The sequence below is a fragment of the Peromyscus eremicus genome, chromosome 18 (genome assembly GCF_949786415.1).
Source record: "Peromyscus eremicus chromosome 18, PerEre_H2_v1, whole genome shotgun sequence".
Lineage (NCBI taxonomy): Eukaryota > Metazoa > Chordata > Mammalia > Rodentia > Cricetidae > Peromyscus > Peromyscus eremicus.
In genome coordinates, this window is record NC_081434.1 from 20,827,392 (window position 1) to 20,854,860 (window position 27,469).

Here is a 27,469-nt window from a genome sequence, read left to right on the forward strand (position 1 = left end):
TCTAGCGAGGCATGGCAGAGCTAAGGAGAAGCTGTTTCATGGCAGTGAGAGAGGAGACAGATCGAACACAAGTGGCCCTCTCTTACTGCTGGATTCAGTTGGGCGTGTTTGAGGGAGGCAAAGAGGAGAATGCCATGATCAAAGAATATTTCTCAGATGTATGGCTTAGGGACCACATTGAGAAATTTAAAATCTTAAAAATATATTGACATAGGAGCAAGGAAGAGTTTTTGGTGATAAAGTCACTACTTTAGTTTTGAACATGAATTTGTTTGTAAATGTGTCTCACAAAATAATGGTTAGCAAGAGCTTTGCGTTCCATTTTTTTTGTTGGCATTCACAAAACTATAGAAAAGTTTTGAGGAAATTGATACTTCCTAATGGATCATGGCCATTTTAGGAAAATATACCATATGGCGCCACTATGTCATATACATAAATCCATAGACACACACCGAATTCCCCCATACAACACACACAGACACATACACACAACTATACACATACACATGTCACACACCACACCTCCACCCCACCTCCACCCCATACACCCCCCATATAACCCCACACCACGTCTCTGCTATACTATCGTTCCCCACCACACACATGCATATACATGTACACCACACACACAAACATGCACACACACACACAGTGAAAAAGATGGTTAGAATTCAAACATCTAAGATGTTCAAGATGTTTGACAATGGAAATTACATGTGGACAACAGTCTATAAGAAATACATGCCGAAGACTAGGAAAGGGGGAGAGAGAGAAGGAAACAAGAGAAAGAAATTAGCCACTCGGGAAAGACTTAGCCCTGGAGCATAGGCCAGACTTGCCATCTGGCCACCCACTTCCAGGTGTCATAGATGGAGAGGCTTAGTGCTGTCCTCTGTCAGTTCAGAACACTGCCCGTATGTGACAACACTGTTGTATATATGCTCTTTTCCTACAGGCATCGTTGAAATTCAGACTCTGTCATCCCTATTCATTCTTCTAAGAACCACGTTTGGTTTAAAGATCTTGTTTGCTATCGATGGAGAAAGAATTTACATTCAGCTCTCCAGTGCATGGAAAAGAAGGACATTAGGTCTGTGTGGCACCTTTAATGGCAACATCAGGGATGATTTTCTGTAAGTATGATTTATGGACAGCTCATTGAGTTTAATGACTGTCAGTTGAGAGGAGAGTGATTCATTAAAAATGTTTACATAACTGATAGGCGGTCGGCAATCACTGGCTAAGTGCTCCCCATATATCATCATATTTATTGTATCGCTATCCCCAATTAGTGTCCTTGTTTCATTAATTAGAGAAGAAACTAAGACCTCCCAAGGGAAAAAAATCATTCAAGGTCACTTATCTTAGGACTTTTTAAAGTTTTCCCATTCAAACTCCTTTATCCATGAAATTTTATGCAGTCCTAGGTATAGCAATATAACATAGAAACATGTATCAAACATCTAGTGATAATGATCTGTAGGGACAATTATTTTGAACAATTCTTTGCTATAATATAATTTTACCACTTATTAAAGATGAAAGCAAATTTGCATACTAAGAAGATGAACGTGCTTGCTCATTTTTGCACAAAGAATTGAACTGAATAGGCCATACTGCAGGACATACAGCATATTCCACATTGCCCAGATTCACTCAATATTTTGATTTTTGTAATCATCAACACTGATAACGCTGTTTCACACAAATATGTAGTACAAAATGGCAGAGATACATTTAAGGTCATTTCAGATGTTCTTAAAATTTTTTATCCTAATCTTAAGCCAAAATTGAATGATTTTTAAAACAAAATGCAAATCAACAAGTAAAATAGTAATTCTTAAGAAAACGAACATTCTAGCACAATACAGTCCAAAGGTATATTAATTCTATATTTACATGGGGGGATGGTGTAGATGTAACCAACCGTCTTATTAAATAAGAAACACAGAGCCGATTCAGAGAAGAAAGCCAAGAGGTCAGAACTAAGAGCCTTACCCTTCCTGCTTCAGCTATCCTGCTTCAGCCAAGAGAGCTCTCCGAAAAAAGGGGCCTACTTCCTGTGTGTATGCCTTTTTATATTCTAGCTGTTCTGCCTTCTCATTGGTTGTAAACTAAACACGTGACTGCCTTGTCACTGCCTGTATGTACCGCCCTCCAGGTCCTTAAAGGCGTGCGCCACCACCGCTACGCACTTGCTATGGCTCTAAAACTCTGACCCCCAGGCAACTTTATTTATTAACATACAATTAAAATCACATTTCATTACAAGTAAAATACCACCACAGGATGGTGTTAGGAAAATATTAAGAAGACATTTTCTAAAACAAGGCTATATGCTTGCATAAGAGTAAAAATCTTTGTACAGTTCGCACACCGTAATTCATAACACACAATGTTCTCAAGGTGTTCCAAGCAGCATTTGTTGATGCTGTGTGGCATTACAGTATGTGAAGTGCAAAAGGTACATTGTGTGTTCAGAACCAAAGTTGCAGTACAGTTACGCAATGCCACACAAGTGAGTGTTGAGAGAAACACCTTGGGTCACAACATACTTGATGTGATGTGATGGTATGTGTGTATTTTATGTAGGCCAGAAGTCACCCTTGAGTGCTGCTCCTCAGGCGCCACCCACCTTGTTTTTTGAGACAGGATCTCTACTGGCCCGGAACTCACTGATTAGTGTAGGCTGGCTGGCCAAGCCCCAGGAATCCAGCTGGCTCTACTTTCCTAGTGCCGGGGTTATAAGTGTGCACCACCATTTTGTACATGGGTTTTAGGGATAAGAAAATGTCTCATGTAGCCCAGGCTGGATTCAAACCTGTAGTGTAGCCAGTGCTCACCTTGAACCCCTGATCCTCTTGCTTCCACCTCCCAAGTGCCAGTCTTACAGGCACGCACTCTGCATGTGACTTCATTGGTCTTAGAATTGGGTTTGGGTGGTTACCCATTTAGAAACCTTTGACTGTTGCCAAACTTTTCATGACCTTTTTTTCATGTGCATGACTCCATATGTGTCATGACCATGGTTTAAGAAGGTAGGACCTAGCTCCCATTCTGGAACGAGGCTCAGATTTATGCAACATGACTCAGGATGTGGCTAACTGCTGTCTCCTGTGTGGTCCTTTGCTACATATCAAGTTCAGTGGTCTGCTTTTAGCAACTGGCAGCCTTTTAGAAATCTTAATATCATTTGTATTCATTATTAATTGCAGTGAGTACTGGTGTTATTTGATACCACTGTTAGCTACAAGACAAATTTTGCTATCTAAGTTCATTGGATTTTATGAAAATTGGTGTTGCATTGGCAGAAAAGCAATAAAGTATGTCTGTCTCCCTTAATATGAGACTGTGCTTTGCAATACCCATGAGAATCCGCAGTGGCTGGTTCAGGGTCATGGTGTAAGTACTAGCCATTTGGCCTGAAGCCCACTGGGAACCAGTTAAGTGAGATGACTCGGTTCTTATCCTCCACAAACCGATGTTGCATTATCAGGAAGGGATTTTAATCATTAAGAAACATGGAATTAAAAAATGACAGCCCTGATGCCGAGCCATGGTGGCACACCTTTAATCACAGCACTTGGAGGCAGAGGTGGGTGGATCTCTGTGAGTTCCAGGCCAGCCTGGTCTACAGAGCGAGATCCAGGACGGACTCCAAAACTACACAGAGAAACCGTGTTTCAAAAAACCAAAACCAACCAAACAACAACAACAAACAACAACAACAACAAAACAACCCTGATGCCTGTCAGGAGTGGTAGGGAGCTGGGCTGAAGGTAGGGTTAATGGAAGGGAGTTGTTGATCAGTGGATGAATAGAGATCTGTCATTTAGCACAGTGCCAAGAGTCAATGTGTTAGATACTTGAAAGTTGCTAAGAGGCTAAATGGCCAATTTCCTCATGCAATAATGACAAGAATATGAGGTGGCACCTATGTGCATTAGCTTGGTTTGACCATTGCACAATGAGTGGATCCATGTAACTTTAAAGAGTTATATTGTACATCCTAACTACATACAACTTTAAGCTGGCCCATAATATCTGTATAAAAGATTCTAACTAAGAAATATTTAGTGATAGGTGAGACAACAACCAAAAAAGCATATAATATATTGAAGTAATTTCAAAATAATAAATGGTATCCTTTGTGGTCATAGCTAGAAACAGAGTTTAAGTTTAGAGGTCACTGTGGGCTGAGCATCCAGGGAACATACCATAGAAGAGTTGTTCTCTAAATGACACGTGTTTTTTCCCCCTCAAATACTTTCATACATAATCTTTCCCTCTGTGGTTCTTTCCTTTGTAAATGTTGGTCATGAACACTGATTTAATATTCAAACCAAGCAGCCATTATTTGCTTTTTAAAATTTAGTTTAGATCTAGCCAAAGTCAAATCTGGATTAGCTGTTAGAAGAATATTTATCATTTATCAGTTTTCTCACCAAACTGCCAGGGCTGTGAGCATTAGGAGGTGACCCTTGGTCCCTGTAATCATAGGACTTGTCCATCCTGGACAGTCAACTGCACTGGACAAGACTTTTCATAACGCACCAGGAAGTACACTGAATGGGCAAGGAGAGCTAGCGTTTTAATTAAAAATTTAAAAAGTAAAGTTTATTTTACATGATCTCTCATGTCATTTATTTGCTTTTAGATTTTTTTTTTTATTTACTTGAAGTTAGAATAACAATGTAGCTATCACATTTTCCAAACAGAAACCATGCTAGGAGGCTTGGCTCAGATGTCCAGAAAAGACATTAAGCCCTCTTTCTTGGCCTTGTTTGTCAGAATGGGTTAGCAGTCAGTGGTTAACAGATGGCAGATCTGTCTGCCACTCTCCAAGGCACCAGGCTCCTCCATGCATAAACATTCAGGCGCGATAAGAATGCAGGATAATATTTCAGTCAGAGATAACTCTTGAACATTGTTTAGCTTTCCAACTAAAGTAGTTAAAATTCTTTACTTGACAAAGGTTAATGTGAATCTACAAACATAGTTTAATGGAAAAATATTAATTGAGAATTTGTTTTACATGCCCTGTTAGGGTAAGTCAAGTATGGTGAGCTGAAAGGCCATTTTATAAAGTGAAACACAATAAATAAACTGGCCTACATTCTGGTCCCTATCTTTAACAAATTTATTGTTTTAAGTCAACTAAATGAAATAAGAGAGCCGGGCTCTGGGTAGCTCCTCCTGGGAACCCTGAGATATTTTGCTTTCCCTGGGAGGAGGCAGGGAGAAGGAAGGCAGGGGAGAGACATTAATAGAACTCAGACAGTTTCTTGAATCTTCATACCTTCATCTGAACAAAAGGAGACTTTTACATTAGGTGTCTTACAGTTCTTTAGCCTTCTGGGGGCTTGTTGAGGAATAGGAAAAGGAAGAAGGAAGAGGGAAGTCGTGGGTCAACTTCATGTAGTGTCTTATGCACCATTTTCTTTCTCTCTCTTCTCTGTCATTGAATAAGTGGTCTCATCTAGATGGTAACCCAAAGCACTCGTCTTCTAGGATGCTAGGAGAGTGGAGGTCAAACCTACACTTCTGTTCAGACACAGCGTAGCTGTGAGCACAGGCCTACACACCCTTCAGGTGACTGGATCTGCCTTGATCTGTGCAGTAGACTTCACAGTGTCTGGCACATTGCCCGGTAGGGAAATCACTTAGTAAATGTTGGCTGTTGAATTAATGAGTTTTGAGTGCCGCTGAAGGTGGAATCTCACATTTGGCCCATTGATGTTGTAGTCTCACTTTAAAAGGTGGTTGTTTCTCTTCTGCTTTGGTCTGCTGAGGAAACTGAAGATGTGGGGAAACTTGAAGAAAAGGTGACGTTAAATCAGTTTTTGCCCCAATTTTAATGTATTAATTTTGCTTGGTATTTCAGGCCTTATAATATAAATTGATACAATGAGCCAAGAGTATAGGTTACTTTACCCCATTCTACTTGTCATTAGCTTGAATAGACCATGTGAACTATGTACTTCTAGGTCTCCACATTCACCCTAATCACACTCAGATTGAATTTTTGATTCTGTGGGTTATGCTTGGTTACCTGAGTGGGAGCAAGGCCTGACCTTTTGTTTTCTTGGATACCAGCTTAATGAAACAGATTAACATTTCTCTGAGCTATTGCTTTGCTTTCTTTATAAAATGGGCATAAGGTTGTTTTCTTCTCAAGGCAGAAATGAAGATTCAATAACATTATACATGTCCATAATCTAGCACCTTGAAAATCTCAATAATGGGATGCCGACATATTTCTTAAAAATTGATAGAAAACTTGAAGCTCTAAGATTTATTTGAACGTGAAGCAAAATAGTATTTACTTATTTGAATATTTGAAGGATATGTGCCTGTAAAATGAATGAGAGAGACTGTGGTGAGCATTTTCTTGGCTTTTTAGTTCTCCATCAGGCATGATAGAAGGAACACCACAGCTTCATGCCCACGCGTGGAGAGTTTCCTCCACTTGTTTCGCGCCTGTCCATGTCCCGATGGTTGACCCCTGTAATATTAACCAACAGAACAGTAAGTCTTCTTTTCTGCGTGTAGACTTGGGGGGGGATGCTCAATATGTTACTCTAATTTTATAATATTATGCTATGATTTTAAATTATGATTTATTCATTATGATAAGAGTACTGCCGTTCCTTATGTGTTTTTGTTCAATCATATGCCTAAACCCATGCCTTTGAAATGCAACTGGGGCTACTTAAAAGAACAGAAAACAACCCAGTGCTTTGCATTTAAAAATTTATACATCATGGGTATTTATAATTTTCTTCTACTTAAACACAGGCCATGTTTTAGGGTTTTTGGATTCTGGAAACACTCTTACACTGCTGTTATAGTTTAAGGATGCTCAGCTTCAGTTTCATAGTGTGATAACTCAAGTGCATCTCTTATTTATTCTTACAGCATCCGTTAAAGCTTTATAAGCAGGGGGCCCAGAACTGAGTTCAGATGGAGAAGAACAGATAATCTTGCTCCCAACACTTAAAGAAATGTGTTAGATGTTTTTAATGCGACAAAGAGGATTGTTAATCACTCCCTCTTCTTAATCTCAAGAGTAGACTGGAATCTTGAGTCTGTATGATTTATTACTTTGAAGTCCCATTTCCATTTTCCCTCCTTTCCATCTCGATATTTTAAAAATGAATTTACTTCTGCACCTAATCTTATTTGGTTTTTAATATCTTGTTTCTAACATTGATGATTTCCTTCTTGCTGCTGCAATGACTTTATTAGTTATCAAATTACCATGGAAAGGGTTCAGTGGAATTCACTTGATAAGTGTCCCTTCTGGCTGTGCTTTCATTAGCCTTCACTTCGTACCATTTCCCATATTTTTCACCACTTTCCTTCCACACTTGATGCCTTCTGTGGTACATGCTTTAGAGATTTTCTTTTTTACTTTAGCTGTGAACTATGATTTCTTAAAAATCCCAAACAGGTAAATTAGGAAAGACACCCCCCCACCACCACCGCAAACAGAAAATAGATAAAAAGATAATAATTCTGAATAGGATACTGGATATTTTCTCACAAGGACCTTCTTGAGTTACCTTTTATATAACAACAATACGTTTCGATCCACAGTTTCTTAGAACACAAAAGAATGGTCTTTCCAGTGCATTATTTTACTCTTTCAGGATTCTTGGGGTTAGGGCCATGTCTCTCACAGTGTACAGTCATTTGTTTTGCATATGTATGCATATTTAATGAAAAAAATAGTACTTAGGTAAATAGCAGATTTTTGCCTTCTTGTGGCGGAGAGTGGAGGGGGGGGAGTTGGGGGGAGGCTGGGGGGGAGGAGGGAAGAGTGGGATCTTTGGTGTGTAAAATGAATGAAAAATTTTTCTTAAAAAAATAAATATGCCTTGGATCTGGGAGGAGTGGGAAGGTGAATATGATCAAAATACACTGTATAAAATTCTTAAAAGAATTAGTGAAAATGTTACATTACACATACATATGCTTGATGTCCTCAACAAAAGAAATTCAGTCTTGTTCCTTGAAAGCGAAAAATATCTTATGTCCATCTGTTTCTCAGTGCCAGTGACAATACAAAGACTGGCTGATTTTTATCTACGAGGAAACCAATGCATGTACGGTTCACTTACATCAAGGAACTACATACCTCACCTTTCCTCCTTTTCCTGAAAGACAATAGCTCCCTGATCTTGTCCAACTTGTTTCGCCAGTCCTACACAGGACTGTATTTGGTCAGCAACTGATCTGAAGTTGTGATTATAGGAACCTGCTTCAAATAATATGACGACAGTTATGTCTCACAGACTTCAAAATACATTCCAATCCCTAATTTCTATTCACTGTTCACTCATTCCCTCACACATCGATTTAGTCATCAAACAAAAGTGAGCTCCTCACATTTGCCAGACATTGGACACTGCGTTGTGCAGATGTTGAATCGGATGACTGTGACGTCTGTCCCATTGTCTTTCACTCCTGAGACTCCACTGGAATGCAATGATGGCCAGTCCTGGGGTAATTGTGTTTTCTACAGACTTGTCATTACATCCATTATCTGAACCACTTTTGTCACGCACGGAGGCCTGGAAATAATAATCCCCAGTTCCTCAGAGCAGGTTTCCTGAGGTGACCCTCAGGCCTGGGCTGACTGAGGCTACTGCTTCTGTCAGCCCATCTGTTGCTCATGTTATTCAGGTGTGCTGTATTTTTGGCTAAAAGACGATTGAATGTGCTGTTCACACATTGATTCAGTGCTGTTACCTGTGTAAGTTGCTTGACATAATTATTGGCTCTCATTTAAAGAAACAATACCTTAGGAAAGGGAGATACTTGAGTAGTTTGGGTACCCCACTCTTAGAGTAACATCTGGTCTGGTGTATGAAAGATTCATGGCTTCTTGTTCTGTCAGTTGGGTATGCAGCGCACTGTGACGTCATCCACCAGGAGCTCTTTGCTCCTTGTCATGTCTATGTGAGTCCGGGGCTGTATTATCAGCTGTGCCGCCATGATGCATGCAAGTGTGGAAGCTCCTGCCTGTGCAACGCTCTTGCCCACTATGCCTACCTGTGTGGCCAGCGGGGGGTGCCCATTGATTTCAGAGCTCAGATCTCATTCTGTGGTGAGTATGGCAGTGCAGACAGATGAGCAGGTAACTCTTTTGAGGGGTTGGCATTCCTAACGGCCACTTTAAATATTTTTCAAAGAGAGGTCAATATTGTATATAAGTTATTTGAAATGTTCTTATGTGTAAGTACTGAAAAATAAACGAATACTGTTTGTTTAAAGTAGATACACGTTGGATAAAATAACTTATAACCTGAGGAGTGGGCACTATAATGCTTACTTCGCTTGCTTCACTTAAACTCACGGAACTGGAAGAGGGAGAGGGAGGAAGGAAGGGAAAGGAAGAGAGAGAGACACCCACCCACCCACAGAGAGAAAACATCAATAACTGTTAATTATTTATTACAAAGTTAGAGTATGATTATGTATCTTGAAAGAAGCGTTAGAAATAACTTGAAAATTTGGAGACTATTCTTATCCCAGAAATGTCATATCTAAATATTGAAGAATATGGAAAAAGATGATGTTGTGAGTGACACAGCTGATCTATAGTAAGTAGGTCCAATATGAGCTTGGCAGTTGATCTTTCATGTTCTTGAACTCTACTATTTCTGGTGATGATGTCTGCTGTTCCGTTTAAGAGAAATTCTGTATGTTTCCTATAATTATTTTTCCAGCTAGGACTCTTGGGCCTCCTTTTATTTTATTTTATTTTATTTTATTTTATTTTATTTTATTTTATTTTATTTTATTTTATTTTATTTTATTTTATGTTTTTAGTAAGTTTACTGAAAACTGTTACATTCCCTGTTGACACACAGCCTGCTCTTATGTTACAAAAGCAGGGCTCAGGGCCTGCAAAGCTGGAAATAAATACTAGCCCTTAGGTCCCTTACACATCTAACCCCTGTCCTTGTACCTCCTTCCACTGAGGCTTCTCTTCTTTGAGAAGTCAGCTTACAGTTCTTCCAATTTCTGGACGTTTTGGTTATAAGCCTAACCTTTCATGGCTGAGCCAACTCTCCAGCCTGGCTCTTCCAATTTCTTGGTTTATAAGGGACTTTCCATTCCACATGAGTGAAATCCCAGATCTAAGATGACTAGGACCAGCACCCCGCTCCTCTGCTTCAAAGCTCTGTGTTTTATTTTCCCCTTTACTTATAGCATCTGGAGTCCTCTCCACTCTTGTGCTCACAAAGTTACATTACATACGTAACATAATTTTAATGGTGTTTAAATGGTGTTTAATGGTGAATCAGAATGGTCAAGGTGTTTGCTTTAGAGTATTTTAAATTATTGTTGACCTTAAGTAAAGGAAAAACTCTTAAAATTGAATTTTTATTAATTCTTTGAAATTTTCAGATGTTTTTAAATTTACTATTATATTTTTGAGATTTTTACACATGAGGACTCTATATCATTTCCATTCCCCTTTCCCCTCCAACTTCTCCCATGTCTCCCTGCTCCCTTGCAATGTTATGACCTCTTCTGTAATTATTATTATTGTATATCTATGTATAAATCCACCTGCTGGTATTAAATAGACTCATATTTAATATTGCTCATATGTATATGTGTTTAGGACTTAGCACTTGGAATTAGACAACCTATCAGAGGGCTTGTCTCTGGAGAAGACTGATTCTCAATAGCCATTAATTGCCTGTAGTTCTTCATCTAGGGGTAGGAGCCCATAAGATTTCCCCCATCCACACTGGCATGTCAGCTGGAGCTGTCATTGTGAAGATCTATTTCAGATGATTTTAACTAGCCTGCCATTTTTAGTTCCATTCGATCTAAAGAGAAATTGGAAGTTTTTTGAAAAAAAAAGTATACATGATTTAAAAAAAGAACCCAAACACTGTATGAATCAATAAAATCAAATTGCATCACCTTTATAGACAAACAGATGCTTACTTTAGCTTCAAGAATATGATGAATGTGATGATGACCATACTGGTTAGTTTTTGTCAACTCGATCCAATTAGAGCCATCTGGGAAACAAGAATCTCAGCTGGGGAGTTGCCTCCATCAGACTGGTCTGTTAACATAACTGTGAGATAATTTTCTTGATTGTGAATTGTTGGAGAGCATAGCCCACCATGGGGGGTGCCACCCCTGGATAGGTTGTTCTTGGATTGTTGAGGAAAAGGTAGCAGAATATGTACTTGGAAGCAAGCCAGTAAATACCTTTCTTCCATGGCTCTTGAGTCGGGTCCTGGTGGAGTTCCTGTGTTGACTTGTCTTTGTGATGATGGACTGTGGTTAGGATGTGTGAGGCAAATAAATCCTTCCTTCCTCAAATTGGTTTTGGTCAGTGTTTTATCAAAGCAATGATGAGCAAAGTAGAATGAAGGCATAGCACTATGAAGACTTAACACAGGAATTTACTCAGGCTGTAGGACAAATAAATATGATACAGGAATTAAGAATGCCACAGAATGTCTAAGTTAACAGCATCTGAAGAATAGGAATTTCACTTACATGTTATACTCTTACTGAGGCCAGGGACGTTTTTCCTATGTCTTTGTTCATTCATTCATTCATTCATTCATTCATTCTTCATTCATTCATTTTATTGATTTTATTTTTGAATTTGTGATGTGTTCCCTGATGCAAGATAGTGTTTGCCACATGGTTTATATCAACTTTGATATCTACGTGAGTGAACATATGTGTCTGTGCCTGTGGGGCTCTTTCTTAAGCGACACTTGTCTGTCCACAGCCGTGGTGTGTCAGAAGGGCATGCTGTACCACCACTGTTCCTCGTTCTGCCGGCGTTCCTGCACCTCTCTCTCCTCCCTGGAGCAATGCGACGACGATTGTGCGGAAGGCTGTAACTGTCCTGAAGGCAAATTCTATGAGGACACACTTAACTTTTGTGTGCCCATGTAAGTCACAGGGATGGCTCAACAACAGCCGGGTTATGTCTGTTTTTCCTCCTGATAGGCCAAAGGAACGTTTGTGCTCGTTTCTTTAAATTGCTAAATATCTTTTTCTCCCTTGTTTTATTATATACTTTCTTTCTTTTTTTTTTTTTTTTGGTTTTTCGAGACAGGGTTTCTCTGTGTAGCTTTGCACCTTTCCTGGGACTCACTTGGTAGCCCAGGCTGGCCTCGAACTCACAGAGATCGGCCTGGCTCTGCCTCCCGAGTGCTGGGATTAAAGGTGTGCGCTGCCGCCGCCACCACCACCCGGCTATATACTTTTTTTCTTAATGTGGTGAGCTACTCGCAGAAAGTAGGGATGATTCTATTCTTACTTGATTTCTCCACACCCCAATTGCTAGCAATTACATTTCCCTATTGGTAGGATGGGAGTGTCCATTCTTGCTCAGAAAGTTCTTAGCCCTCACAGAAAGTGAAGACTTTGGTTTGCAGATGTAGAGTTAAAAGATGCCGCAGATGTGTTTTTCTGAAATGCATTTCAGTGACGCTTCTTGAGACTAAACTAACAGTTCAGAACTATTTTTGACCTTCAAACTCTGTCTGGTTAGTTTCTGCCGTTTGTACATCAGGACTGTGGATGGTGGCAGTCTACAGTGGCCAGTTGCAGAGCAAGGAGTCAGCTGTCATTTCAGTTGTATTGGGAAAAAAAATTTCTGTCTTATTTTATTTACTTCACCTTTCCCCTTATAGATATCATTGCCGGTGTCATTATAGGGGGAGCATTTATCAGCCTGGGGAGCTTATCCCAACACCATCAGGATTATGGTAGGTATTGATGAATATTATATATATTACATTAGAATGTGGAATAGGAAATTGCCTGAGACATGTACTGGTGAAACAAAAGCCCTTTAATAGGTTTTGGTTCTTTAGTAGATGTTAGGAATGGGGTAGTAATTCAGACTATATCCTGAGGGATTATGGGTTCATGGTTCATCTACTGGCTCAGAAAAAAAAAATCAATTCTGGGATAGATCTGAACAGTACCATACACAGGGGTCACTTATCTTCTGATGTGTATCAAGCTTTGTTCAATATCACTCATAGGATAAGACCCATTCCAGATATAACCTGTCTACTAAAAATACAGTCACATACCCACATAGCAGGATCTATTTATCCACATCTATTTCCTACTAGCCTCCTTATGGTGGCCCTGCAGGTGTTCACTACTGATCCTCACGTATGGATAATGGTAGCAATCATATCGAGCCAGAACTGTGTGTTTTCTATTATCCTGGAACTGTTCTGGGCATGCTGTATTTATGATCAATTAAGCACTCATGACTATGAACTGCAAGAGATAGGGTCTGGCATTTTCTTCCAGTTTATACAGAAGCAGAATGAGGCACATGTAGTTAAGCAACCTGATAAATAATGCTGGAATTTATGCCCAGGCACCTGGCTTGGCAGTGTTTGCTCTACTGCAGACCTTGCTTTACAGATCATTTTGTATTGACAGTAAACTATCATTCACACTCAACTTACCTTTATAATTATTTCCATCTCCTTCCCCGCCCCCTTGATTACAACACAAAGAAACCATTGCATCTTTTCTTGTGTAGAATGCACTACCTTCTACAGTTTCCTAAGCCAGAAATCTGAGAATCATTCTGACTCCCTTAAAAACCCTAACAACCTTGGATTTGACTTGATTTTATTTTCTTCGTGTAGGTGAAATCCATTCTTTCCTTCCCATCCCGGTGCCTTAACATGACACTCACCTTTTCTTTCCTGCGCCTTTCTAAAAATTGTCTTTGCTTTACGTTGCTATAACAAAATACCAGAGGCTGGACACTTTATAAAGATTTACTTAGCTCAGTGTTACAGGAGTCCAAGAGCATTGGGGTCACAGGGAAGAGAGAGCCAAGGGAGCCAACTGCTCATAACAAACACCCTTGTAAACAGTCCAGTTCTGAGACATTAATAATGATGATCTCCAGGTAATAAACATATTTATCTCTTTTAGAAGTAGTTCCCTGATGACCAAATCAATATGTGCCTTAAGCCTGACCTCTTAAAATCTCTCCTTCTTCTTCTTCTTCTTTTTTTTTTTTAGATTTATTTATTATGTATACAGTGTTCTGTCTAAACGTATGCCTGCACACCAGAAGAGGGTGCTAGATCTCATTATAGTTGGTTGTGCCACCATGTGGTTGCTGGGAATTGAACTCAGGACCTCTGGAAGAGCAGCCAGTGCTCTTAACCTCTGAGCCATTTCTCCAGTGGAAAGTCTCTCCTTCTAACAGCATCACCATGAGGACCAATCCTTAACACAAGTTTGGGAGTGAATAAATTATAACAAAACCATTGCAAACTAGTGTCCTGTCTGAGGTCCCCTTCCAAGTGTTGGAAGAGCCTTCTTTTGAATTAAATATCCTTAATATTGTTTATTTAAGTTTAGTACAATTAAAATCCATCCTTCCTTAGTGCCAAAAATAAAGCTAATTAGCGCTATGACCTTATCTGCTTCCCTGTCAAATGTCTCTGATCCAGGAGAAGTATGCTAAGAAGACTTGGCTGTCTCAGTTCCTCTATGGTATTTGCCGTATGAATACACCTCTGAGTGACATTCTATTTTGAAAAATGTGGGCACGTGGTTTTCATGTGACGTGGCCCTTTATATGTCAGTTCCTTCATTTTGCAAGTATAGAATCTGCTCTAAAGCCGAAGGGAAATCTGTGCTGGAGTTACTGAGGGCTGGCCTGTGTCCCTATTATGTTAATTTCTTGAGGAATTTGCGAGGTTCATTTGTCTGTATATGGTTTTCCTCTTAATGTTACAACCAATCACACGGCACCTGTGACTCAATTCGTCTTTAGTGAGCTGCCCCAGGATGATTGTCTTAACATTCAAGCTGACCATCTCACTTCTGTGTTTTAAAGACTTGGGTAACTCGGCTCAGGAAATAAAAATCATCACATCAGAGCAGGGTCTGGCTTTGCCACTTTTGCCTAGCTTATCTCCTGGCACCTGGTTAAGCAGAACAGTGCTTTGTATATTGTAATTTATGTATTTCCACTGAACACTAGAATCTTTCTCTTTGATCTAAGTCTATTCTTCAGAATTGTTCTGAGTTAATTACCTCTGACTACCTAAATGTCAATTATGAACAGACTTTTAAATTTTTAATGTTTGTTAAATGTATTTTTGTGTTGAGTGTGTTACACTGTATAAATCAGTTATGTCTTTCCCCCCTGTTACTAGAATATAAACACTTGGACCAGTCTATTAACAATACTGTGATGTTTCTATCCTCATGTCTCACAAGACCCCTTATATGGAGCTGTTTGATAAAATATGTCAAAATGAAATGGCTGTCTTCTAGCTGGACAGAAGACAGTAATTTATTTGTATAAAACCCAAGGTTTGGGTCTATCATTTAACAATTTCTTTACTTCTAGCCAGTGTTCAAATGGGACTGTGAAATGTGATGAGCCAGCAACGCCCTCTACTGGTGAGTTCCAGATAAAGAGCCTGTCTCTCAAACACTGCCTCTTACCCTTCTGAAGGAAGGCATCCAGTCCCTTCCATGCTTTCTTACCCAAGCACATGCATATAGTAATATCATGCAGTCAGCACAGTGTTCCAATGATTCCTGACTTTTTTCACATCAAGAATTGGAGAGTATTTGAAGGACAGTAGGAGGTAAGCATATAATGCTGTCTAGAGCAGTGGTTTTCAACCTTTCTAATGCTGTGACCCTTTAATACAGTTCCTCATTTTGTGGTGACTCCCAACTATAAAATTATTTTTGTTGCTTCTTCATAGCTGTTATTTTGCTACTATTATGAATCATAATGTAAATATTTTTGGAGAGAGAAGGTTGCCAGTGGGGTCCTGACCCACAGGTTGGAACAACTGGCCTAGAGACAGCTGAGGCATGTTGCCTTTATACTGTCTACCCCAGCACCAACTCAGGTAGCCAACAGGCTTTAGGGATAACACCCAGATTCTGGTTGTAACACAGTTGTGGATCAGAAATCAGAAAACTCTATCCTAGATCAACACTTCTCAGCTTTAATGTGTACACAATGGACTGGTGATCTTGCTAAGCCTTAGGTTCTGATTCTGATTGAGAAGCAGTACCAGAACTTCTGAATGTCTACCCACAGCCAAGGTAATGTCAGTGCTCCTGGGGTCTGGGGTGTGTTTGGGTAGCATGGTCCTAGTATTAGTCGAAGTGAATTGAAAATAGCATGGAATAAGAGCATGACGTCAACACTCCTATAGTCCAGCACTGAGTGGGTGGAGGCAAGGCAATCCAGATTTCAAGGCCAGATTCAGTTATGCTGAGTTAGAAGCAAACAGGGCTTGTAAGTAAGACCCTGTTATAAAAATGAAAAATAGAAACAATAGGTTTATAAAATATATCCATTGCCATTTCCTTTAGGATGCTACTTTCCACTAGGAGTACGTATCCTGAAGATCTTCAAGTCAGAGAACTAACTGTATGATTCTGTATTTTCATCAGATGAAAAAATAGCCCCAGATTTTCAGTGACTACAGAAAAATTCTGGGCAAATGACAGTTCTTGGTTTTCATTCTGTTAGACAGTGAGATGTAGGCTCTGTTACTTGTTTGAGTACACAACTATATATCATTATAAATCAGCTTGGAGCTGAGCATAGTGACATATGTCTCTCTACTCCCAGTTAAAGAGAATAAAGCAGAGGCAGGAATTACAGACCAACCTGGGCTTGATAGTGAGACCCTGTCTCTTCGAACACAAAATAATAAGATGTCCTTTGAATTACATGTTCTAGATTTACTTTGTCAAGATTTAGGTCAGCCTGGGGCTTCTCTACAGGCTACGCTACTGGGCCTCACAATGAACACGGTGGTAGCTACTGGGAATCCTCACTATGCGCCTCTTAACTTTAAAGGCAGCTCATAGTTAAAGCAAGGATGCCTAGGCAGCCTGCTTTCTCTATGGAATCCTCACGATTCTATCCTTCTGATCCTATGTAAGTGTCTTATTTGATTCCTGACAGATCCAAAGCTTTCTGGAGAAGCAGGAAATCCCCATCATGCCTCTATAACAGTGGCCACTTCTATACTTTACAGTATAGTAAAAACTGATAAAAATAATTATTCATAGGCCAGGCAAGGTCAAGGAGTAACATGCATTTATTATGGCTTCATAAGTGTTAAAATATGTATTATAGTTTTCAGCCCTTAAAAATTGGTGTTTGAGCAATTCCTTAAATGCCTTTCAGCCATTTGAGATTTTTCTGTTGAGAATTCTCTGTTAAGCTCTGTAGCCAAATTTTTAATTGGATTGTTCAGTATTTTGATGTCTAGCTTTTTGAGTTCTTTATATATTTTGGAGATCAGCCCTCTGTCAGATGTGGGATTGGTGAAGATCTTTTCTAGGCCCTCTGGATATGGAAGACAGTTGTTTGGCTCGAACTGTTTGGGGGGGCACCCAGGCAAGGGGGATCGGGATCTGTCCCTGGTCTATGAGCAGGCTTCTGGAACCCTATGCCTGTGGTGTGATGCCTTGCACAGCCTTGGTGCAGTGGGAAGGGGCTTGGACCTGCCTAGGCTCAGTGTGCTGGGCTAATGCTGACTCCCCATGGGAGACCTCGATTTGGGGGATGTGGGGATGTGGGGTGGCTTGGGAAAGAGGTCTGGGGGGTGGGAGGAGGGAGGAGGGGGGATCTGTGGATAGTATGTGGAGTGAGTAGAACATTTCTTAATAAAGAAAGATGATAAAAAAAATGGTGTTTGAATTAATCAACATACCCTGTTTTTGTACTTCAAGAAATTGTATGCTAATTACTTATTGAAGTGCCAGGGAAGGTGGCTAAGATTTTCAAGTTCGGAATAGCTTTTGGAAAGTTTGATGACCAGGCCGACTCTGGCTAGGTAATGTTGATAAGTTCATCCACTCAAGGAACACAGCATGAGAGCATCCTTTAGTTATAGCGATGCTCTCTGGTCTATGGATTTTTTCCGGATGGTTTGTGCATAAGCCTGTGAAGCAAATACAAAGTTAAAGCCATGTTATCTCTGCTTCTATCTGAAGTCCCCATCTGCCCAGAAGGGAAGGAGTATTTTGACTGCAGGTTTCCTGACCCTGAATTACCAGCTGGTGGTATAAATTGTGAGACCACGTGTGCAAACCTGGCCATGAACTTTACCTGTGCTCCATCCTCACCCTGCATAAGTGGCTGTGTTTGCGCTTCGGGGTGAGTTCCCTTATCTTGCTAATACAATCCTCCAAGATTTACAGGAAAAGTAAGGTCTCTTAAAAATATTCTTGGGGCCAGCTAGATGGTTCAGTGGTTAATAGAGCTTGCCTTGGGTGTCTAACAACCTGAGTTGGATCCCTGGAACCCATATAGAGGTGGAAGGAGAGAGCTGATTCCATATTCAAAGCATGACACACTTAGGTCCATGTATACCCATCACACACACACACACACACACACACACACACACACACGCACACGCATATGCACACATACACTTACTTAAAAATAATTTAAAACTATTTTTTACAAGAATAGCTAAAATCTTTGTTTTGACCAGTGGTTAACTTTGTGTTGGTAGCTACCAGATTATTGTAACTATTTGCTCAGCTAATTTAACATTGTGCAATATCACTAGAGTCATGCACTGAATTGAAGAGAGAGCACATTTTAAGATAAGGTTGGGATTTCTCCCTTTTCAGCTATAGGTTTGGAAAAAAGTGACACAATCAGTCACCTTCACTCAAGGCACCATCTAGGTATACATCATATATATATATATATATATATATATATATATATATATATATATATATATTTTCCACTGATGCAGTGATTGTCATTGACATTAATTTGTAATAGTGAAGCCAACTGATTTAATTATAAACATTGCAGGTAATTATATTGAGGCTAAACAGGAGGTTGCTTTTAAGTGGGTACTCTGACCTCATTCACAACAGAGCTCCAATTCCAGCTCTGCCGCTGTTAGCTGAATGATTTTTCCACACATTCTTCTTAAGCCCCAACTAGGCAGGAATTGCATGATCTGTAAGTTATTATAAGGTAAGTATGTGTGCGTGTGTGTAGAGCATATTCAATATATATGGATCACAATTAGTTGCAGGCTATCTACTCTTCATACATTTTTTTTCTGCAGTAGAAATACCACGTACTTGTAACAGACATAGAATCTGGAGGCTGTTTGCTTCCTCATCAGCACTCATATAATCCGCTCTCCCTTGCTCTTGCTTGTCTAATGATGAATAGAGGGAGGGCCATCTCAGGTAAACAGGTCACTCATTCTTCCTCAATGAACACGTTTTACAAAGACATTCCCAGGATCAACTCACAAGAAGCAAGAGCATAGGAGGGGGAGGGCTTGTGGTTTGCCTCCCAGGAGAATCACCTTTGTCTAAATGGCTCCATAGAGCCAAGTATCTGGGAATGGTGTCAATCTGTTGAGAGAAGAAAGGCGCACGAGGGAGAGAAAGAAGGTCACAATAAACAAGAGCCCAACATATGTGAAAAATAAAGACGGGTGGAAACCAGACCAGAGAACAAATGAGCAAGAAAAACAATTTGTCTATAGGACAAGGGAAAGAAAATGTTTATTGCGGCCCAATAATTAAAACTTACAACATTGCTTGATCTGTTTGATTGCGACTGTTGGGATGCATGGCCGATTAAAGCCGTACCTAAACTTTATTTCAGTGTCTGATGCTGTTTACTATTACCTTTGGCTTCCAGTTCACACTTGACATTTCTTTCCTGACTAACCTTATTAAGAAACATAGAAAAGTGCCATCCTTCCTTCCTTAATAGTATTGAAATAGATAGAGCTAGAAGCAACCAAGATGCTTCTGGTTGATTGAGAAAAAGAAAATGTGAACAGAAACACTTCCAGTAAAAAGTCGATGATGGTAATTAAGTTATCTTCTCTTCAATGTGACCTTTTCTGGTTCATGTTGAGACAATACCTTAGTATATCCTGTATTTTCCCAGAGATCCTGACAGGGTCAGGGTTATAAAAAGTCTACAGGGACCTAGTTTAGAAATCACTGCACTGAAATAATGCAAAATAGAGGAAAAGTCAATATAAAGGGTTTTAGATATTGACCATCCTTATTAAATAACCTTGGGGCAAGTTGCGCAGTTTCAATTTCTTTTAAAAATGAGTGCAGTGGTATTTGTTTCATGGATGGCTGAGTACATCATAACACATCAGTTACATGGTAGGTGTCTGGTCAGGGTTTATTACATCTCTCCTCCCTGCCAACCAACAAGGCTGTGTCTTCCTCCTCCTGCTCCCGGTTTTTAATTATGTATGAAAAACTCATCAGTCATCCACATAACCAGTTAAGACTATTGCTTTGTCTGGGTCTTCAGAGATCATGATCCATTTGACTGAAACAACTAAGGTTAATGAAACAGTATTTTGGGGAAGAGGGTTGGGAGGAGGCATTAAAATACACGCATAAGATGAAAACGGAATTTACTATAGTGCATTATCCTTAGGCTAAAATGAGTCTGGGACATATTTTAAGGTAGTGTCTGTACAAGAGTAAACAAAGATACTCACTTTTGTTATTGGGGTCTTTTTCACCACATCCAATCAAATATTTAGTTCACTGCGATTAATCCTCTATGAAAAGTTTACACACATTGTTACGTACTGAGGTGGTGAGGAAGTTAGGGACATAGAAGACCGACAAAAAAGAGAGAATTAAAGTGAGACTTAAACAATGAGAAGAATTTTACAAAAAGAACCAAGATTTAAAGTCAAGAAGATGACAAGTTTGGAAAAGTGAGGTGAGAGTGTGAAACCCAGGAAATAGCTGATTTCTAAGAAAGAAACTGAACCAGACAATGCATCCTTTACACACATACGTTTCTCTATCCATTCTTTCTCAACAAAGAAGTTTATTCCATGGCTAAACGATAACAAATATCATTGTTCTCTTGAGTAGAGTGTCAAGTCTAGCAGACTGTGTACACCGATAAGGAAGCACTACACTGTACACACAGAGCTATGAGGACAGCAGAGGTCTAAAAGCATGGGTGGTTATTTCTGATGAGGGAATGGGTAGGAATTCCGGGTTTAAAACTTTGATGATAAACCGGGCGGTGGTGGCGCACGCCTTTAATCCCAGCACTCGGGAGGCAGAGCCAGGCGGATCTCTGTGAGTTCGAGGCCAGCCTGGGCTACCAAGTGAGTTCCAGGAAAGGCACAAAGCTACACAGAGAAACCCTGTCTCAAAAAACCAAAAAAAAAAAAAAAAAAAAAAAAAAAACCAAAAAAAAAAAAACCAAAAAAAACCAAAAAACAAAAAAATCCCCCAAAAAACCAAAACAAAACAAAAAAAACCCAAACTTTGATGATAATTTTTTTTATTGTTCTGAGAATGGAATCCAGGATTTCATACATTTAGGCAATATATATATATTGGATGTAAATCCTCAGCCCTATGTTTCATAACATTGGATTATAGCATTTTTAAGAAAATCCATTAAAAAATGCATTCTATATATTTTAGTAATGGTATTATTTGATCATTTGACTATTGTTTTATTAAAATTATTTAATCAATTACTTATTCATATAAATATTGATATTAATTATCAAGGTTCACATAAATGTTACGTTTTAGTGACTTCATTATATATTTAAATAATATTTAGAACATATTATCATATTTATTATATAATACTTGTTAATTATTTCAGTTTATATATAATATTTTGGGAAAAATTTAAGAATATTGAAAAATTGTATTTATATTTACAATGAGGGTATTAGAATATATGTAGTCTATGCAATACAGTCTATGCAATTTATTTATTCTTAATATCAGAATATTTTGGTAGCATACTATTTCTTCCAATATCATGAATTTTAATTATTATGTTAATATTAAATTATATATTCTAAACATTTTATAGTACTAGACATCTTTAGATAGTTTTTTTCTGGAGTAATTTTTAAGAAGGAGGTAATACTTCAAAGCAAACATTCAAAACAGCATATTAATATAAAGGAACATGAAATACTTGATATATTTTCATTTAAGTACACCTAAATCAAACTGTCATGATTTTATATCTTAGCACTGAGAAACAAGCTTGTTTGCTCTCTAAATCCTTTAGCAGAAAACATTATTGATGCCATAACTTACTATTTAGACAACACGGCCTCTTTTAGTAGCTAATAGTGATAACTGGTCACCTATTTTCTCTTCAAATGTGCTTTTTCTAGAACAACCCACCATGTTAGAAATACACACTTCTGTTTTATATTCATTATGCTACATAACAAAAGGTCAAACCATATCTGATCATGTGCTTGGAATTTAGTTAATACTGTGATACACAAGGGAAAAAAGGGGGAAGACTTTTTCTTGTGGGGAAAAAGGGGGAAGACCAGATTCATTTTCCAAGGCAAAACACGGTGTTGAATATGATAAAATTATAGACTGAAAGCCCGCCTGACACTTGCAGTTTTCTCTAATCCTGTTACCTTTTCATTGGGAAGAATGGCAGAACACAAAGGAAAATGCTACGTTCCTGAAAGCTGTCCCTGCATCTGGAAAGACTGGGAATATGTCTCGGGGGAAGTCATTTCTACACCGTGTTACACCTGGTAAGAACAGTCACTTATTCCATGGAAGTTTCTTTCAGCAAATGTATTCATTTCAATTGTTTGACTGACATGACGGGACGCGTCTGATTAGCAAAAGGGAATCATAATCAAGCTTGCACTTATTAGAGCTGGAGGCCATTGGGAGTTGAGTAGCTAATTTCTACGAGGGGACCATGGCATTTTCAATGCATGTTTGTTTGCCTAGAAGCATGAAATATCACACTTCGGCAACAATAAGAGAAACATCACAAACTTATAAGAAAACGCTAAGTGTTACAAAGAAAAGGCCTTATTCAATAGAAGCTTTCCTGTTTGGAAGTCAGTGAGCACAGTGTCACAAAAAAATTTATTTTTTGCTAAAATTTCCTTAGAATATATGCAAGTATCCTAAAATTTCGAATGTAGAATCTTGAATATAAAACTTCATTCTATTATCTATTTTCTGTGTGCCCCAGACTTAGTTTTGGTGTCCAATACTATAAATGTACATGACAAACTTGTCACTGTAAAAGGCATTATCAGAATGAATTGGCAATATTTATAAGGATTATTGCCTCCAAATGCTTCTGAGAACAAATGTTTAGGCTACTTGAAAATTGCAAGTGCTGCAGTGGTGCTTCTCAGTAGAGCACTGGCTGCTCTTTCAGAGGACCCTGGTTTGATTTCCTAGTTCTGGGGATCCAACACTCCCTTCTGGCATTCACAGGCACTATGCACACACATAGTGCACAGAAATACATATAGGCAAAGCACCCATACACATAAAATACAAATACTAACTTGAATCTAATTTCTCCATAAGATAACTCTTGTTATTTTTTTTTAAATAGTGTTTGTCGGCGGGGGATGTTCAATTGCACATACTATCCATGTCCTGCTGTATGCACAGTCTATGGAGACCGGCATTATTATTCCTTTGATGGGTTGGAATATGACTACATCAGTGATTGCCAGGTTTTTTTGATAAAGGTTAGTCATAACTACTTTTTGCTTGAACTTGCATGAAGACAGTGTGAAGAACAGCATGTTGTTCATGGCGTATCACATTAGTTTTTAGCACTAATAAAACTTACGAAAGCGCAGTCATTTCCAACTGATTTCTTCAGCTTTAAACTCATCTTAAGTTTTCGTGTTCATACGGGATAGACTAATTCTTCAGCCCCATGCCTTTTGCCTTGTCTGTGAAATGAAGATAATGATTATACCTAGCTCCATGGATAGAAAGGGCATGATTACACAGTAACTGCTCATTAAAGATAAATTATTTTAATTATTGTTAGCTTGGTGTGACAAATATACATATAACACATTAAACCATATATCTTATTTTTATGAACATATAAACCAAGAGAGATTATTTTTGGTTCTAGAAATGATATATTGATGTTATCTTTTGGCAAATTCCTGGATTTGTATGTCTGAGAAAATCTTGAAATTTCTCATATGTCTAAAGTGTATAGATAAGATAACCTACATGCATATTTTTTTAGCCAGCACCAATCTCAGAATTAAATTTCTAAATGAAAAACTGTGGTTTTTCTAGTGGAGTCACACAAGAACAGTGGAATGAACACCATCTACCAGCAAATAAATATGTGGTTAATGTATTTTTTCTGGGCATAGCTTTTATGCCACATTATGCTTACGTGTGATTCTGCCCAATGAGCCTTTCTCTAGAAAGTAGAGTAATAAGGTCTATTTCGAACAGTTCTACAAAATAAAAATAGAGAAACTTTAATGAAGCTTTCGCTTATATATTAAAGAACTGACGTTCCCTATGAGGCCTTGTTTCACAAGTCCCATAACAAGCATCATTGAATTACCATTCATAAAAGGGGCTGCCCTTTCTGAATGATTTTAAGATTCTTATAGAAAAATGGTAATGGATTTGGTATTATATAATTATGACGTCTATCAAGTATGTTTCTATTTCTTAATTTTTTATTTTTTAAATTTTATACATGAGTACTGCATTTACATAATTTCCACTTTGCCCTCTCCCCTCAAACTGTTCTTATATCCCTCCCCACTCTTTGTTAAATTTACTACCTTTTATTTAATTAGTTTTTATGCACACACACATACACACACACATACACATATAAATACAGCTTGCTGAGTTCACTTAATGTTACTTATATGCTTGTGTATTTAGGGCTGACTCATTGCAGCTGGATAATGTGTCAGGGGGCTCTTCCCTAGATAAGACTGCTTCTCCCTGTGGAACTTTATCTAAGAGTAGGACCTAGTGAGATTCACACCACTTCAACTAGTTTTGTCGTATTTCAGGTTTTGTTTAGCGGACAGAATTTTTGAGAGTTCACGTGGGCAGTTTTTCTGTCATATACAGAAGACACTAGCTCACAGCAGATGTCTTGGTCCTCTGGCTCTTACAATACAATCTTTCTATTGCAATGATTTCTGACCTTTAGGTATGGGGATTGTGTTGTAGATCTATTGATCGGGGTTGGACAACCCACGGTCAGTTGTTCTCTGTAGTTTGATCACTGATGGCTCTCTGTAATGATCTCTGTCTACTGCAAACAAAGTTTCTTTGATGAGGAATGGGAGCTACATGTATCTGTGGACCTAATGATACAAATTCAACATGGAGCTAGAAATTTTAATTTTTTTTTAATAAAGTGGCAGCAGTGTGTTCTCCTCCAGATTTTGTGGCCTCACTAGCCACTTGTAGTTTGCAAGTTTTACAGGACCAGGTAAGAATTCCCTCCTATTTAGTGTGCCTTGAATCCAATTTACATAATTTCTACCACCAAGCTGTTGGTTACCTCTAATAGGTAAGAGCCATTATTGTACCCTTGGGATATCTTACTTATAGTGGTCATTGTTGTTTATAGGCTTTATATTTGGGTAGAACTATTGGTTACTTTTCTTCCATTCAATTTGCCTACCATCTCTGGACACTAAGTGTGCTGGCTAATTTTATGTCAATTTGACAGAAGCTATAGTCATCTGAGAGGAGAGGGTTTCAACTGAGAAAATGCCTTCATAAGATTGGGCTTTAGGAGAAACTATAGGGCATTTTCTTAATTATTGGTTGATGAAGAAGTGCCCAGACAATTGCAGGTGGTGCCAACCCTGGGCTGGTGGTCCTAAGTTCTATAAGAAAGCAGGCTAAGCAAGCCATACTAAGCAAGCCAATAAGCATCACTCCTCCACATGGGTTTCTGCATCAGCTCCTGCCTCCATGTTCCTGCCCTGTTTGAGTTCCTGTCCTGACTTCCTTCAGTGATGAACAGTGATGTGGAAGCTTAAGCCAAACAAACCTTTTCCTTCCCAGGTTATTTTTGGCCATGCTGTTTCATCACAGCATAGCAACCCTAGGACACTATGAGAGCTAGTCTTCAGGAAGAAGGTTTCTAGATCAGTTCCGGCTCAGTTCTTCAAATCCTGTGTCTGAAGTGTGTAGTGTCTCCAGCAATAGGGTCTTACCTTCAAGGACTGGGAGGCAACCGAGGGCCACATCAATCATCTTTACTGTTTTGCGAGTCTTGTGATCTCCTGAGCAGCAACTCATTTCAAACATCCTTTGTGTTGTTTATCCCTCCTTCTTCCCTCACTGTCTGTGCTGGTCTCCCTCTTCCCAGCTTTCCCATTCCTCTTCATAGCACCAGTGTCCAGCTACTCCATGTCTTCAGCTCCTGCTTTCCCAACCACCATGTTCTGTTTTTTACTGAACTCCACAGTTACTCCAGGTTATATACTTACATACATTAATATTCAGAACTAGGATTCCCGTAAAAGCGAGAGTATGTGGCACTTGTCTTTCTAGGACAGGGTTGACTCAGTCAGTATAATATTTTCTAGTTACATCCATTTACCTTCAGATTTTATGATTTTAATTTATTACAGCTGAACAGAACAGCTATGTATAGTTGCTACACTTTCATTATTCATTCATCAGTTCAAGGGCATTTAGATTGTTTTTATTCCCTAACTACTGTAAATAGAACAGCAGTGAACATGACTGAGCAGGTATCCCTAGATTAGGGTATTTAGCCCTTTGAATATATGCCAGGGAGTGATATATCTGGATCATATAGTAGATCTATGCTTAACATTTTGAGTACTCTATACAGTGAATTCCAGAGTTGCTGCATCAGTTTGCAATCCCACCAACTGTGTTTCCCCTTGCCCCAGATTCTCTCCAGCATCTGTCATTAGTTGTTTTCTTAAATTTAGCCATTTTTTTGGGGGTGAGATGAAATCTCAAAATAATTTTAATTTTTCAGTTCCCCAATTACTAAGGGTGTTGAACACTTTTTGAAATATTTCTTAGTTATTTTTTTATTTCTTCTTTTAGAACTCTTTGTTGAGATCTGTGCTCATTTTAATTGGGCCATTTGTTTTCATAATTCTTTTATTTTTGAATTCTTCATATATTCTAGATGTTAATCCTCTCAGGTGGATAGTTTGCAAAGATTCTCTTCCACTCTGTCAGTTGTCTCTCCACCTTACAGACTATTTGCTTTGTTTCACAGAAACACTCTAGCTTTATGAAGTCCCATTTGTCAATTTTTTGACCTTAATTTCAGAGCAAATGAGGTCCTATTCAGAAAGCCCTTTTCTATGCCTTGATCTTTTTAGGTATTACCTATATGTTCTTCTATCAGTTCCAGGGTTTCAGGCTCCACTTTGAAGTCTTTAATCAACTTGGAATTTATTTTTTTCTTCGGGGTAATAGTATGGTTTTAACTTCATTCTTCTACGTATGAACATCCAGTTTTCCCAGTACTGTTGGTTGGAGATGATATCTTTGTTGCAGTGTGCATTTTTGGCATCCTTGTCAAATACCAGAAGGCTATAGTTGTATGCACTCATACTTGGGT

General features: G+C 38.8%; 1 protein-coding gene across 1 annotated transcript in view; it reads left to right on the forward strand.

Annotated features, from left to right (window-relative positions):
* Positions 1 to 27,469, forward strand: part of Otogl (otogelin like) — a 140,317-nt gene that overhangs the window by 38,093 nt on the left and 74,755 nt on the right. Inside the window, exons 17-25 of the mRNA XM_059245619.1 lie at positions 959 to 1,136; positions 6,407 to 6,531; positions 8,906 to 9,115; positions 11,783 to 11,948; positions 12,696 to 12,770; positions 15,410 to 15,462; positions 18,037 to 18,199; positions 22,512 to 22,619; positions 23,450 to 23,588. Coding sequence (XP_059101602.1) covers positions 959 to 1,136; positions 6,407 to 6,531; positions 8,906 to 9,115; positions 11,783 to 11,948; positions 12,696 to 12,770; positions 15,410 to 15,462; positions 18,037 to 18,199; positions 22,512 to 22,619; positions 23,450 to 23,588 — 1,217 coding nt within the window. The remainder of the gene's footprint in view (positions 1 to 958; positions 1,137 to 6,406; positions 6,532 to 8,905; positions 9,116 to 11,782; positions 11,949 to 12,695; positions 12,771 to 15,409; positions 15,463 to 18,036; positions 18,200 to 22,511; positions 22,620 to 23,449; positions 23,589 to 27,469) is intronic.